This window comes from Semicossyphus pulcher, unplaced genomic scaffold (assembly GCF_022749685.1).
Source record: "Semicossyphus pulcher isolate SPU_LCO1_2020_fin unplaced genomic scaffold, fSemPul1.0.p SCAF_26, whole genome shotgun sequence".
NCBI lineage: Eukaryota > Metazoa > Chordata > Actinopteri > Labriformes > Labridae > Semicossyphus > Semicossyphus pulcher.
The window spans coordinates 5847700-5862946 of record NW_027211700.1 but is presented as its reverse complement, the minus strand read 5'-3'; the positions used below and the strand labels follow the sequence as shown (position 1 = coordinate 5862946).

Below are 15247 nucleotides of genomic sequence, written 5' to 3'. Positions count from 1 at the left end.
CAATAAGTTAATAAACATTTACAGCCGACCTTTCTTTGATGTTAAGCACACAGAACTTAATAATTACTAAGTTAATAATAACTTAATAAACCTAAGATCCTGTCCCCTCCTGAAGGTGTGTCTGTAGATTTAAATAATGAAAGAAGTCACGCTGCTGTGCCTCGTGCGTACATGTCATTTTTCGTTTCATCTCAAAAACAGTGAATACGTTAACAATAGGCTATGGAAACTTAAAGTAAAAAGACCAGGCCTACTCCAGTTCTTATTATGTCGGAGACAATGAAGAAATAGCAACATGCTGACATGCTGTGGGGTTAGTCTCGTGCGCAGTCTGTTGACTGTGATACCCGCTCATACGTTAGCGATATCCCAGGAACGTAGAGATACACAACAAAGCTTTAACTGTTTAACCGATTGTATTAATCTGTCAATATTCTTATTGTCAGTTAACGTTAAACAGTTATATATTAACATCCCTAATGGTGACATAAGCATTTATATAAAGCACCTCTGTGTTTAAGCACACCCTCACAAAGCTCCTAGTTTTGCTGTAGCATCCTGTCTAGCTAGGGATGGGGCATTATTTTTGAGTCTTAGTTTATGTGACTTTTGTCTTTAAAGAAAATCTCCTCGGTTTAACATGGAGGGAAAAAAGGATAAAACAGGAAACACTTGACACAACTGCTGAACTGCACCATAACTGCAATGACACATGCCAGCTAGGGCTGTTATGATGATCACATTACCCTGTTGATTAAAGGTTAAGACAATTACCTTCATCAACACATATTTGGAGAGCTTCAATGATTTATAGTTCAAGAAAATGCAAGCAATTATTTTTTCCGTTGCTCTGTGTCATTTCAGTTATACAGTTAATTGTACAGTAAGCACATGAGAAGGCCCTTATTATGAAGACTTTATCCCACTTTGCATTCTTTATAACTTTTATTTTCTGTTTCTACAGTGAACCTCATTCCCACCACTCCCATCGTGGAGGAGCGACCCTTCCAGGCTGCAGATGGAGGCGTTGGGGTTGCTCTGGGGAAGAGCAGGAAGAGAGTTTTCCCGGTGCCCCACGCCCAGGAGCCTGACCCCATAGCTGAGGCTTACGGCTACTGCAATACTCCCAACCGCACCGAACAGGCCTGGGAGGGTGAGGCCTGCACACTGACTATTATAGCCTTCTAATTTAACTAAAGACTGCAAGCCTTTTGAATTAAATTTGACTTTGAGCTTGGTTATATCTAATGGAAATACTTAAAGCTGAACTGACGTGAGACCAGTAATAGTAGCAGCAAGTGTCAAAGCATCCCTGTTTCAGAGCACTAAACACAACCCTTAATCAGCTCTCGTATCACCCCATGAGATGGACAGCGTATAAATACTTAATACACTAATAATGTCAGATTTAGTGTGTCAGGACACGAGGGATGTTTTAATTGTGCAAAATTCATTACCACTAGATTGCATCATCCATAATACTGCAGTGCAGTCTTTCTACAGCTCAGCACAGTGGGTTTTTTTTTCATTGAAAAGTCAGCACAGCCTGAGGCCATCGTACAAATTTCCCTCACTGACTATGACAAGTAATACCAGCCTCAGCTAATTGTATTTGACTCTGTTTATCTCTGGATGGCAGTTTTGTGTCCAAAGGAAAAATCCATTACTCCATTAAGATTTAGATTGGAAGTTATTGAAAATCTATCATGAACCAGGTTTTATTTTCAGGTGGAGCCAAGACATGATTGTTTTCTAAGTGCCCTGGTTTCCTCTTTCTGCTTAATTTACACTCTCACTCAAACGCAGTCCATTCTTTGCACTCAACAAAGTGGATTGTCGAGCTGCTGCATCAATGCCACAGATGCAAGATTTGTTAAATCAATGTTTGCCTTTTTAATATATTATGTCCATTAATTAACCTACAGTGTTGGGTAACGTAACTTTGAAAAGTAACTTGTTACCTTACTGCGTTACCTGCTAAGAAAAGTAATGCATTAGAGCACTGTGCATCCAAAACGAAACCCCCTTTGGGACTCGTTACACATGTTTGTTATATTGTCAGGACGGCGTGTAGCCTGCTGTACATCTACCTTTAATGTATTGACTCTACCGTCATTGCATAGCCTCGTTTACGGCCCATAATCTGTAACTCTGCAGCCTAATAACAGGAACGACAGACGCAATATAACCTTTACAGCTCTTTTTTACGCTAACAATCTGACAGTGAACTGAGCAGAGGCACACAGCATTAGACACAGCTGTTTCAAAGACACAACACAGGCTCTTAGTCCCACCAGTGTTGTGGAGCTGTGTTTAGCTGCTTAGAAGTCGAGCTCCTTACAGGGGACAAGCACTTATCCTCCAGACACAACATCTCACCGTCATGTTGTTCTCTTCCCTTTCACCCAAAAATTCAAAAATAATGTCAATATTTCCACAAATTACATGCTGTCCTCTCTGCTATCACGCTCGCTGAATTAGCTGGCTACGCATGCACACACAACCGTATGTTTGCCTTCCGCTGGTACACAGCTACCAGCCAAGAAGTAGGAGAGAAACAGAAACTGAGCTTTTTTTTTGCGGCAACAAAAGGAAAAGGGAAATATGGCAAATCATTTTTTTCAGTAACAGATTACTTTTTATGAAAAAGTAACTAAGTAACAGATTGCTTGAATTGCAGAACTAACCTGTTGGGTTACTTGTTACTACAAGAAGTAGCTTATACAAGTACTCTAATGGATTACTTTACTTTACCTTTTTAAATACCTTTACCTTTTTTATAAAAAATGAGGAATATTAAACCACTTAATGTGCATATCCTGATAATAAACACTGTGAGTCATAATCAGTGTTTGATGTCTTTGTAAGTCTGTTTGTTCTTTTATGAAACTTTTTTAGGCGGCTGTCTGCTGACTCTCCTCGTAAAATAGATTGTATATCTCAATGGGAATGTTCTTGGTTGAATAATGAAAAACCTGGGAGGCAGTGTGAACACGCTGCAGATACAACACTGTATTATATCATCATTTTAGTGCTTTATAGCTATCTCGTTACTCGTTACTGACCATTTAGAAAATACAATCAAACACAGCATTCATTTGGAGTCATGTTTGTATTCTCTTGATCGGTCAGAGCCTACTCTATACTCACTTTGAAGCTCCATTTTGGTCTCTGTCAACATGGTTGAATTTTTAATTATTGCAGTTTTAATCTGTTAACCTTTTCCAACTTCTGAAGATTTTAATTGCATCCTTTTTTGTTTTTTTAACACGCTTAGAATTCGTAAATAATCAAAATAATTTGTTTATATTTTGTCAATTGAAAAGTGAGATACTACTCTACAGGTTCTTAACACTACACCTGTATGCTGATGAGACTCTCCTCTGACAGGTCACAGCCCGGCTGATTACAAGCTGCTGTCTGTCCAGGTGATGATCAGACATGGTGACCGTTACCCACTCTACACCATTCCCAAGACCAAGCGGCCCGCAATCGACTGCACCTTGTCCCCCAGCAGGTACTTAAAAATATATACAACAGAACAACATGTAGCATTTTTATTAAAGTCAAATTCTCCCTTCTTTCCCCTGGTACTGTTGTAAACAAGGCTGTGCTGTAGTCCCTGTATGTCCTCTAACTTTTTCTTTTAAACATATCTGCACTGCAGAGGGTGAACATGTGAAACAAATCATTTTTGTCTGATTTCTTGGCCATGTCAACCCAGAAATGGGTTGTTTAGTGGCAGAGGTGTAATGAAAGTTCTTAAATATTGCAGGGATAGAGCTAAACATTCTGCAACACATACAAAAAGATAAAACACAGGAATGATGAAAGTTCTCACTTAAAACGACACGCATGTTGCATTTGAGAACTATAGACATACAAGCATTACTAACACAGCATTTATTGCATTTGCTACAGTTGTGATCAAATTTGTGACAATTATTCTAATTGCATTTTGCGTCATATTCATTAGTGCTGAAAGACAAATCACATTTTCATCATCCTGCATAATTAATCTATTGCAAAAGACTGCCTTAAACACATTAAATCAGAAATATCATTTTTATTTAGACAGGTTTTTGCATTCACACCTAATCTTGGATCCTGGAACATGTCGGGCATGTGCGGTTTAGCCAGCGATTAACGACTTCCAGTCAAGACCTTTTCCACGTGCTGCATTGTTTACAGAAAACGAACCTGTTTATCTTATGATTTACTTTAATTAACGAGTCAAAATGAAGCTTTGTCAGGTCTGTCCTCAAGAGGAGAACAAAACTACCTTTAAAATGCTCGGTTTTTGAACGGCGGTCGGATCCATCATTTCTGATGCATTTGTGGAAGTCGGGAAATCCAAACGCTGAGCGGCTTTTCGTGACACAGCGTCAAGGAATGTAGTTTTAAGTTGAATTTTTGATCTAGAACAGATTGTTAGCTGAATTTGCTGCAGATGTCTGTTTACAGAGATTAATAAGAAGTTAAATCGTTGTCAGATCACGCTGACGGGAGCGGGGATGGCATTACAGCGTATTATGTTCCGCCTGCTTTTGCTCTCCACACGGACTGTTGTGATTGGTCAATATTACTTGGACTACAAGCATACTACAAACGGAAACTAGAACACTTGCCATCCGTAAAATCCACGTACCTGCCTTTAGAGATTTAGAGAGTCTGAGATTACATTTGACCTATCAGATGCAGACCTGGATACTTGGGCCATGCATAGACAACATTCAGCCAATCAGGCAATGAGATACCCTCAGATTAAATTGTGTGCGGGGTTAGCTAACACGATGGTTGAGGAAAAATGTTCTTGATCAACACTTTGTGATGAAAACAACACTAACTCTACTTCTTGTAGAGACGGAATAAGAACTGTTATTGCACATGGCAGGTTTATATATTTTGCAGGCCTGGTGTTCGTGCTTCCCGCCCTATTCTGCTTCAAGACACTAATACTATGAAGACAGCACCGAAACAATATGAAGAGCTTAATGAAAAACATTGTGAGACTTTTCATGTATCTGAGGATAAGGCTGTGTGCCCACAGTTTCAATTAGAACAGGTCAGAGTAGAGGGCACAGAGTACCACTGGGATTTAAGCTGTCTTCCCGAGCAGAGCCCCGGCTACATCTAATGCCTAACAAGAGGACCTGCTGCAGAGAGCGAGACACCAATTACTGCAACAGCTTCTGATATCCTCCTAAAAACTGCGGGCTTGATAGCAGCTGTCAGGAAATAGGCTCAGTGTGTTGAACAGAAACTACTTCCTTTTTTTTTTCCTGTGGTATTTTGAGGCTTACAAAAAACAGTAACTAAATTAGTGTGTTTTATATTTGAGTTATTATCTGTGTAGGCATTAAACTGAAGAATACAGTAGGGGATAAGACGCAGTTTAACTGCTCTCTTGGTTTCTTAGTGACATTCCATGTGTCAGCGGTAGCGTGTGGGTTTGGTTAGCTACATCTGTTCTGCTGTGCTGTGGTGCAAATGAATACACAAAAATGAAAAAAAACCAACACATTTCCATGTGTGTGTGTGCGGTTTGTTGAGTTGTTGGCAAGCTTATCTCGCTTGATTTAAACAGCATGCTCGCTGAGAAGCTCTGGAGCTCTGAAACGGACAAATACACACCCACTAATTCATTACCATTTTTATTGCCCTTAACTCATTTTCTCATCTGACTCTTTCCTCTTTTAGTTGTACTGATGCAATCTGGCTCTGCTCACGCTTGCTCTGCTCCTCTTACAGGAGAGCCAGATGAGAGCTCCTGATAGGAGGTTATTAAAAACCAGCAGGCGGCCCTACTTCAGCTTCAGAAGAAGTCTTAAATCAGCACTTCACACCCAGTTTCTGTGTGTATACAGTAACTTAAATGTACTCCTCGCGTGCTATGATAACAAACTGAGCTATTTTTGAATCCAGAAAAAGTATGTTTGACTGTGCACACACATCCCCTAGGAGGATTTATTTAGACCATATGGTCAATAAATACCCAGTGACCAATCCCCTTTCTTTGGGCTGTGTACCTGAGTTCTGATTTAGCCAATGTCATAATTTTGCTCAAAGCTCTCAGCCGTATCAGCTTTGCAAATCTGGACGGAGTAGGCGCGCTGTAATCTCCAGAGTTGGCACAGTGGACATAGTCGTGTTTCAGATTTGTAGGATGCAGTTCAGCTGCTGTGCACATTTAATTAGTGGGATTTTTTTCTTTGATCTTTGAACTTGAGATGAAAATAAGCCATTCAGCCATTTAGCAAACAAGCCTCTTATGACTGATCTGGTTTTTAATCAGAAGGCAAATTGACTTTTGCATTTGTCTCCTGCATTTGCTCAGGGAGGCGCTCAGTGCTTTACAGTTGTATCATCGGCCTGCACCCTGTAGCGCTCTGCTCCCAAATGTGAGTTTATCAAATTGTTCATGAAGCAGAGCGCTGCTGCAACAGGCATGTTTTGGCTCAGTTTTACAATTACGTTTTGTTAAAAAAAATACTTCTGTTGGTTCTGCTGTCCTGCACTTGCTTTAACAAACCATATTTTGCTTGTGAATGGTTTCTTATGTCGTTATCTCTTCTTTTTATTGTAGATAGGGTTTGTTTGCCATCATGAAGCCAATTGTATTTATAGCCAAATGTAACAAACAGGAAAGTAATTACATTATTGGAATGTAAATCATTTTAATGAGGTCTTGGAGTCTTTAAACCGGTTTATATTACTGTAGGGAAAGGTATAAGTGGTGTTTACTTTAGGTTACTGTAGGTAAAAGTATTTTGGAGTATTCCACAGGCTTCTCAGCTCGGTCTGCAGGCTGCTGTGAACGCCAGTTTTCACACTGTTTGTTCTACGCGCTGCACTTTGTGACGTCATAAACTGCAGTGGGCTTCGGAGGCTTCAGGGAGCTGGCCAATCAGAAGAAAGTGGTGCAGGGGTGAGGGCCATGTCCACACGTACACAGGTATTTTTCAAAACGTAGCTTTTGGCCTTTCGTCCACACAAACGCCGTTTTAGGTCACTGAAAATGGATCTTTTAGGGGTGAAGACTTTTAGAAATGCCGTTTCCATGGAGACGTGTAGACGGGGTAAACTGCGTTTTTGGCTCGTGACGTCAGGCTGTGCGCCGTTATCGCCTTTGTGAGGCGTCACAGATGCGGCGACATTCCTTGCAAAATGACGGACGTGACAAAAACAGTGATGGCCGGACTCCCAGCCCACGTTTTCCTGTGTTTTACTAACTTTATATTCAATTGTGGTATTGAGGAATAACTCCACTTCGCTATCAGTCCACACATATGATTCCCCCCTTCCTCGATGCGCCATTGCAGCCCGCCAGGTAGTCTTCCAGCAATAGAGTTTTTCAGACTTTTGATTGGCCGCTTGTGTGGATGTTTTTGTTTTTTTTAAACGAAGGAGGGAAAAAAAATACCTGTGTAGGTGTAGACATGGCCTAAGCATTTCATGCAGAGGCTGAATGAGGGCCTGCACAGAGCACCAGTGTGAGTTTTTTTTAACTGTAAATTATGCTAAGCTACTCCACATTTATCACAGAGTGAAATATAAAGCTTGGAATTAGCATAATACTTATCGCTTGCCACATAACTCATGGATGGAAGTGTCATCTATCGGTCAGTCTACAACTTTGGTCAGGACAAAAATATCTCAACTACTTCATGGATTAACGTGAAATTTTGCGCGGACCTTTGTGGTCCAATGATTAAGAAATCTATTGAATTTGATTATCCTTTGCCTTTTTTGTGTAATGCCACCTGCAGGTGAAAGGTTGAGCTCATCCAGTGGAATATTTAAACATATTTTTGTTGGATTGGTTATAGATTCTGTATTGACAGTAGGGCTGGACGATTAAATGATATATCTACGGGTTTGGGATTACATTTATCTATAGTCGAAATGTGTCACTGCTAAAACTATATGCAACAACAGCTCACAAAATATTCAAAAAACGAGTAGATACAAACTGCATTTAGTTTCAATATGTTAGCATTTAGCTAAGGGCACTGCTGTGCTGAAGTACAGCCCCACAGAGCAACTAGTAGAGCAAAGAAAAAGAAACAAACTCGACGCTCAGATGAAGCAAACAGTCTAAAAAGGAAAGCGACCGTCAGCGAGGAAAATCAAAGAGTTACAACCGGAGCCAACCGTGGACGTCACACATGCAGCACTGTCTGGATTTCTGGGAAGTTTGCTCCCGCAATTACCGTTTATCGCCATAGGTGCCGCCAAAGAGAGATCTGCGAGATGACACAGAGGCTGAAAGAGCTCCACTGACAAGCATGTTTGGGTTATTTGAGGTTTGAGTGTTATCTCCTGCTGAAAGGTTGAGTATCAAAGGCCCATTTCATATTTCTGTGTCCTGTTTTTAATGAGCGAGTTCTGTTTTTATTTACACAAGGGTGTAATTACAGGGATCTGAACCAGCATATGCCCAGGGCTGGATCCTAACAGAGAGCTCAGTCCCGTGTGTGTGTGTGTGTGTGTTTATGTGTGTGTGTGCTGGCACCAGCCTGCCGACCCACTGTCTCCGTCTGCGGTTAACTGAGCTCTCTTCAGCAGGGAACATTACTCTCTTTCCTTTTCATCTTCCAGCACTGACGTCTTTGTCAAGGATCGTGTCTTTGTGAATCTGCACCCATCCATTCAATTTACTCTCCTTTCTGCCTCGCACTCTTCCCCCCTGTTTAAAGTCGACCACACCATGTCATTTCCTTTTACTGCTCATTTTTCCTACCTCTTTTTTTCCCCTCATCTCTCCATCCCTTCCTCCCTCCTCGCTAATCTCTTCCCCTGTCCTATCACTGCTGATAATCCCTGCTTAATGTAATTGGGCTGCGTAATCTTTGGTGAGTAACAATCAACCTAATAGTCAGCCTGGCTGTCTCTTTGTCCATACCAGCGCCCCCCTATCCGCTGACTTCCTGTCTCCCAGTGTAGCCAATTAAATCTAGATTGTTCCAAACTCCTCTCAGCCAACTGATCTGCTGATGACGGAGCAGAATGGAGCACTCGTGGGCAAAATGTCTCGTGCATTTCACCACTCCCATGTCTTACCGTGCCTTGTGGTTCATATATTACTATAAAAGTGAATAATAAGGAGTTATAATGTAGGGAAAGGCGAACTGCTGATGCAACGTAACAACAAAAGCACCACATTCCCTTTAAAGATGTAGCCGAATGCTTTCATCTGAAAACAGATTGGTCCTTTGAAGCTTTTATTTCGACACAAAAAAGGGAAATTATTTGTCCTGTCCTTTTATTATGTATTTGGTTGCTTTAGATACCAGATTAGCTTCACTGTGTTTGGGCTTTTACAACAATAAAGTGCACGATTTAATGAGAGTAGGTCGTTTTTTAATGCCGTGTTCCTGAACCAGTCCGTGATCACTATGGAAACAGTGTGCGTGCACGTATGTGTGTGTGTGTGTGTGTGTGTGTGTGTGTGTGCCCCTTTAATCTGAGCAAGCCGAGCTGCAGCTCCCACAGATTTGTTTTTATTAAACTGTAATCTTCAATCATCTCTAATCTATTAGATAACAGACTGCTCCTCCCGCTGCCCTTATCCCTTTGTGTCCTGTGTGTGTGTGAGTGTGTGTGCTCTTATATGTGTAGATACTGTACGTGTGTGTGTGTGTGTGTGTGTGTGTGTGTGTGTGTGTGTGTGTGTCCCAAAGCAAAAAAAATCTTTCATCTTTTTATATCACCATCTCTCATTTCTCCATCCCACACATATTAAACCGAGCTGTAGTGCTGTGTTAGAGCGACACCTGGTGGAAGGTAAAGGAAGTGGCCTTCATTCTTCATTCTTTCATGAGGGACAAGGTTTTCTGTACACTGACTTTAAAGTTACGTTGCAATGTGATTTTTATACAAGAGGTATATTAAGTTTTAAAATCTTTAACTGGGAGACATATTGAATGTGTGATTTTTACAGGATCTGTGCCAGGCAACTCACGTTTGTATAGATTGACATATTTATTTAGCAGCTTAACATAGTTTGTGTTTGGGGCATGGCTCCGACTTCATCACTCCTCGCAGAATTATTTACATGCAGATTTTGAGGAGTGATGAGAAAATCCTGCAGGTGGATGCTGGGGTGGTGGTGGGGCTGAAGTCGGAGCGCAGTACTGGTGCACGGCAGCGACGGCAATGACAGAGCAGAGGGAGAGAGTGGAAATCTTGCAGCTTAAATAAACCGCCAAATTTGGAGGAAGTGTTTGTCAGGTGACTGTGATGAAGCATGTCAAGTGTGAATCAGTGCAGCTTGAGTTGTCTGCCTGAACTAGCTCGCAGGCATCTCCCCATTTATGATGCAAATAAGCCAAACACTAAATATAAGTAACTTACAATACATAGATAAGATCAAAGAGCATTGGTAAAATGGGCATTATGTAGCTCATACAAGATTATAGATAAGAGATGTGATAAATAAAGGAATAAATAAAAGCACATACACAGGTTACTTGTTAAGTAGCATACATGGGACACATCAACATTTGGCAGACCGTAATCAAATTGATGAGGACTAAAAATTATTGGAAGAAATAAAAATAGTAATAAATAAAGAAATAAATTAAAAAATCTAATTAAATTTAAATTAAAAAGGTGGGAAAAAACAAACAAAAAAAATGTACAATAAAAAAGTAAATTGTAAAAAAACATTTATAAAATTAACCTGGGCATAAGTTTATTCCTTCAGCATTATACGACTAAAGGAAGTAAGATAATTATGGCTGATCGGTTGGAAGCCTTTTTAGCTTGCTGAGGTGTGATCTCAAAGGTTGCCACCTGGCATTCAATTCTCTCGACTGAACCTCGAAGTGCAAACTTGATTTTCCCAAGTTTGAGAATTTTTTGTGCTTTTGACACATTTTCCCTTTTACCAGTATTATGCTTCCTGTAAATGGGAGGCTGCAGGGATCCATGTTGCACTTTCAGTGTGTATGCTCAATGCATGCAATGTTTCATACATACACATTTTTTTTTAAATGTTCTTAATACTTGGGATTGGGCAATATTTTACAAATCTTTTTCTTATGTTGTTGTATAAAACTTTGTCTGGAGTACTTTTGAACCGTCCAGCATGCACACAAATAAACACAGGAAAACTATTCTGCATTTTTGCTTATGAAATAATCAGACATTTTGTCGGCCAATCACGGTTAAGTTTGAGAAAATAAGCATGACGATACTTTTAAGTGAAATACCAGTGGTGACTCAATTTGAATTTTATAGGCAGTAGCATTGTTTGTTTTTGGGCTGTAACTTCTTTCATTGTTCAAGTTATACAATTTGACAAATGACAAAAGAAACATTTTCAGCCAGCAAAAGTTCAGCATTAATAAACTGTTTAATCGATTCAAGCGTCGAAGCATTTTCTGCTGATGAGCATCCCAGTAGGCCTTTAGAGTGTGACAGTGCATCTGTAAAAAACAAACAACTTCCCTGCATGTGTGGATTGTTGGCGGTCCATTAAAGTGCGAAGCTAAATGGTCTACACTCACTTGAAGCTCGATCTCTCTTAGTATGTGATTTAAATGAGTCCAGTGATGCTCGGATATGATCTACTTAAAGTATGATGTAAGTTAAAATGTATCTGTGCCTCATTTCATCAAACATGTTTCTTAGAATATCATTTGTCATCATTAAGTTTGAGTTTTCACAAGCTCTGAAATGATCTGCTTTACACTCTTACCCACTTTTATCCCTTACCGTCCACAGAAAGCCTTCCCATCCGCAGCTATCCGACTTCATCAGACACATGGGCCTTGGAGGGCATGGCCGTTGGGAGTCACCCCTGAGTAATGTTCCCCGCCTGCCCAACCACAGTGCCTGCGAGATGGGAGAACTCACGCAGACAGGTGGGCAACGAAGCTCTCACCAAGAACACTCTACAGTTTTCATCTCATCCGATCCGAAGTATAAATAGCAAACAAGCCTTCATCTTGTGTCCATTCTTTTCCAGGTGTGGTGCAGCACCTGCGCAACGGGCAGCTCCTCCAACAAGCCTACAAGCGTCACAGCCTCCTTCCCCCCAACTGGTCTGACCGCCAGGTGTGGTTTGAGACCACAGGTAAGAGCCGCACCCTCCAGAGTGGACTGGCCCTCCTCTATGGATTCCTTCCAGACTTTGACTGGACAAAACTGACAGTGCGGCACCAGTGGAGCACGTTGTTCTGCGGCTCGGCCTGCGACTGCCCTGCCAGGAACAGATACCTGGAGGAGGAGCAGAGGAGGCAGTACCGGCTCAGAGTGAGCGATACCGAGCTGGAGAGAACTTATGTCGATATGGCTCGTACTTTAGGTGTGCTCACCCGTCACCTCCGAGCTGCAAACCCCATAGACCCCCTGCTGTGCCACCTGTGCCATGGAATTTCTTTCCCATGCGTTTCCGCGGGAGATAGTGGCACAAACAGATGTCTGACAATGGCACAGTTTGCTGTGATCCGTCGACAGCAGCTAGACGATGAGGTGGATCGTAGAAGAGTTGGGCTTTATCGTAAATACGCCATCCTGGCCATGCACCCCTACCTCAACAGAACTGCCACTAAAATGGAGCGTGTTGCCAGAGACAATGAGGCTGGTCGACAGCCGCGTGCAGGAGGAGAGGAGGTCTTCACCCTCTCATCAGCCCATGATGTTACCGTGGCCCCGTTGCTGAGTGCTCTGGGAGTAGAGGAAGCCCGCTTTCCACGTTTTGCAGCGAGAATAGCCTTTGAACTGTGGAAGAGTCCCCCAGCAACACAAAGGCAGCAGAAGAAGAGAGCCGGCAAAGGCGAGAAGTCGAAGGGAAAAGATGGGGAGCTGTTCCTCAGGGTGCTGTACAACGGCGAGGATGTGACATTTCACACCACCTTCTGTCGCACCCACGACCGCCATGCCGGCCAGCCTCTGTGCCCTCTGAATAACTTCCTGTCTTTTGTCAGGAGAGACATGTTCAGCGTTGTCAACGCTACTTCCTACCAGGAGGCCTGCTTCAGGCGCCCTGTTTGACAGATGGACAGATGGTGAGGACGGTGCCTGAGTCAGGATGAGGAGTTGGCAGATGGTTGTTTTTGTAGTTTTTTTTCCACTTTTCAAACGGTGCACTTTTATGCTGCTCATAGTGTCTTATAATTCCACACATTTTTAACTGTAGTCCTTGACACTCCTGAGCGCAAAGTGAGTAGCAAACACACACAGTACTGTATGTCAAGTACGTGTCAGTTTCTAACCTTTTTCTACAAACTTCTACAAACAAAAAAACTTCTTAATCGATCTTTACGTTGAAAGTAATTCAAGGGAAGTTTTATGGCACTTAGCCACTTTATTTATACACTCCATGATACCATGGAATTGTAAAATTCCAGCTTTTCAAAAATCTTGCAAAAAAAAGGGACATTGAAGCTGGAAATACTTTACTGGATGAGTCATTCCTGGGAAATATTTTGTGTATATTTAGCACATTTATCACTTAGCATTACTTTGGATTTTAATGTTTATTCTTTGCAGTAATATCTGTTTAATAGTAGAGATCTTTTTTACTTTTCTAATAGTCAAATTGACTGGGTACATTAAAAAAGACAAGCGTCGATAGCTACAGTAAATCTGTATTTATGTCATTGGTGATACAAACTCATTCCACTTCTTGCTTTTGCTTGTAGGAATCTGAATCTAATAAAGGTTCATTGTAAGCAGACATTTGTGACTGGTTTGAAAAGAAATGGTCCATGTATTTGCAGATATGTTCTGTGCATGTATAAATGTCTGAGTACTGAATGCCCTCTCTTCAGCCCCTTTCACACTTGCACTGCCCTCCCTGAACATTTCCTGACATTGTCCAGGTGGGCTGCATGTGTGAACGCAAACGGACGAATGTTTGACCCCGACTTTCTCCTGCCAGCCTCCGAGTGAAATTTCAGGAAACAGTCCGGGTGAGCCGATGTGTGAACGCAGCAGGTAACACTCCAGGCGAGCGAGTGATGGGGAGGGAGGGGGCGGGGGGGGGCATGTGCTCCATTCGTCTCCACCATATGTTAGTGTTTGTTCACAAACCTACTTTAATCTGCTCACCTCGCTTCTCTTCAGTTATTCCTCCCCACACACCTTCACCTGCTGTACCTCCACACAGCGGCTCGTTCGTATCTCTCTTCCTACACGTGTCTGCTCGGTTTACATCCTTCGTGGGCTGCACGTCTTACAAAGTCGCCCAAAAAACACAACTCGAGTTTTGTATTTTTCCACCTGCGATCTCGTTTCCACAGCAGCGGGTGACCCGCACGTGAAGGAGGCTCGTCTTTAAAGACGTGACGTTTCGAAACGTCAAAACCGACTTATTAGACCGACACTACACAGCTGCTCTTTTAAACAGAATATTAACTTCAATATTTAACAGAAGACGTCGCATATCAATCAATGCATTAACAGGAGGGACGCACCAGCAGATGTCTGTGTGTGTGTGTGTGTGTGTGTGTGTGTGTGTGTTTCTCTGACGCTCCAGGTATGTGAGGGACAGAGAGCGAGTGTCCAGCAAGTTAATCGATCGTGGATGACGATCTTTTTGACAGATCAAAAAACAAACACGACAGAATTAGTCGCCAAGTATTAGGTTGATTTAATCCTGCGTGTCCAATTCTCAGACGTGTAATGATCACCTCCTCCCTTCTGCTCCTGCTCTACATTCCACCAATGTTTTAGAATACTGGAAAGGTGTCTTCCTGTTTCACTTAGGTCCCAATGTTCTTGTGGTCTTTTATAATAGTTTTAACTTCTGATTTACTTAATGGTATTTGTATTATTAATTAACTGTCTTTGTAATGATTGTTTACCCAGTTTGTCTGCCTTCTCATCTCCATACATGAAAAGGCACCCAAAGGAAGGAGATATCCAATCCTCTGATGTAGTCTGAGGAGCACATGAAGAATATCATACATGATATCCTGCATGTGACGACTTTCCGGACTTTATACTTGAAAGGGCTGACAAATTATAATAAGCCTTTCCCACCACAATTAGCACGCTGGCGTGAGTTTTTCGGACCCGGGAAGACCCGCTTATCGATTGGAACGATGTTCGAGCGTTACTCGGATGGAGACGGGCGGAATGTGTATCTGAGATGACAAGGAGTCGCAGAAGTTACTAACGGAGCATAGCATCGCGCCGGACAGGGGTAGGGGATTGCGTGTCAACACAGGTTTTGTGTTCCCGTCAATGCCGATTCGGAGCCGAGGCAATAATTACCCGGGTCTACTGCAGAGTC

The 15247-nt window shown here is 42.0% G+C and overlaps 1 protein-coding gene across 2 annotated transcripts in view; it reads left to right on the top strand.

The window, feature by feature from the left end:
- Positions 1–13687, top strand: part of pxylp1 (2-phosphoxylose phosphatase 1) — a 33037-nt gene extending 19350 nt beyond the window's left edge. For both annotated transcript variants that reach the window (XM_069676631.1, XM_069676628.1), the window contains 4 exons: positions 965–1153; positions 3391–3517; positions 11731–11870; positions 11975–13687. In XM_069676631.1, coding sequence (XP_069532732.1) covers positions 965–1153; positions 3391–3517; positions 11731–11870; positions 11975–13002 — 1484 coding nt within the window. In that variant the 3' untranslated portion in view covers positions 13003–13687. The remainder of the gene's footprint in view (positions 1–964; positions 1154–3390; positions 3518–11730; positions 11871–11974) is intronic.
- The last annotated feature ends 1560 nt before the right edge of the window (positions 13688–15247 follow it).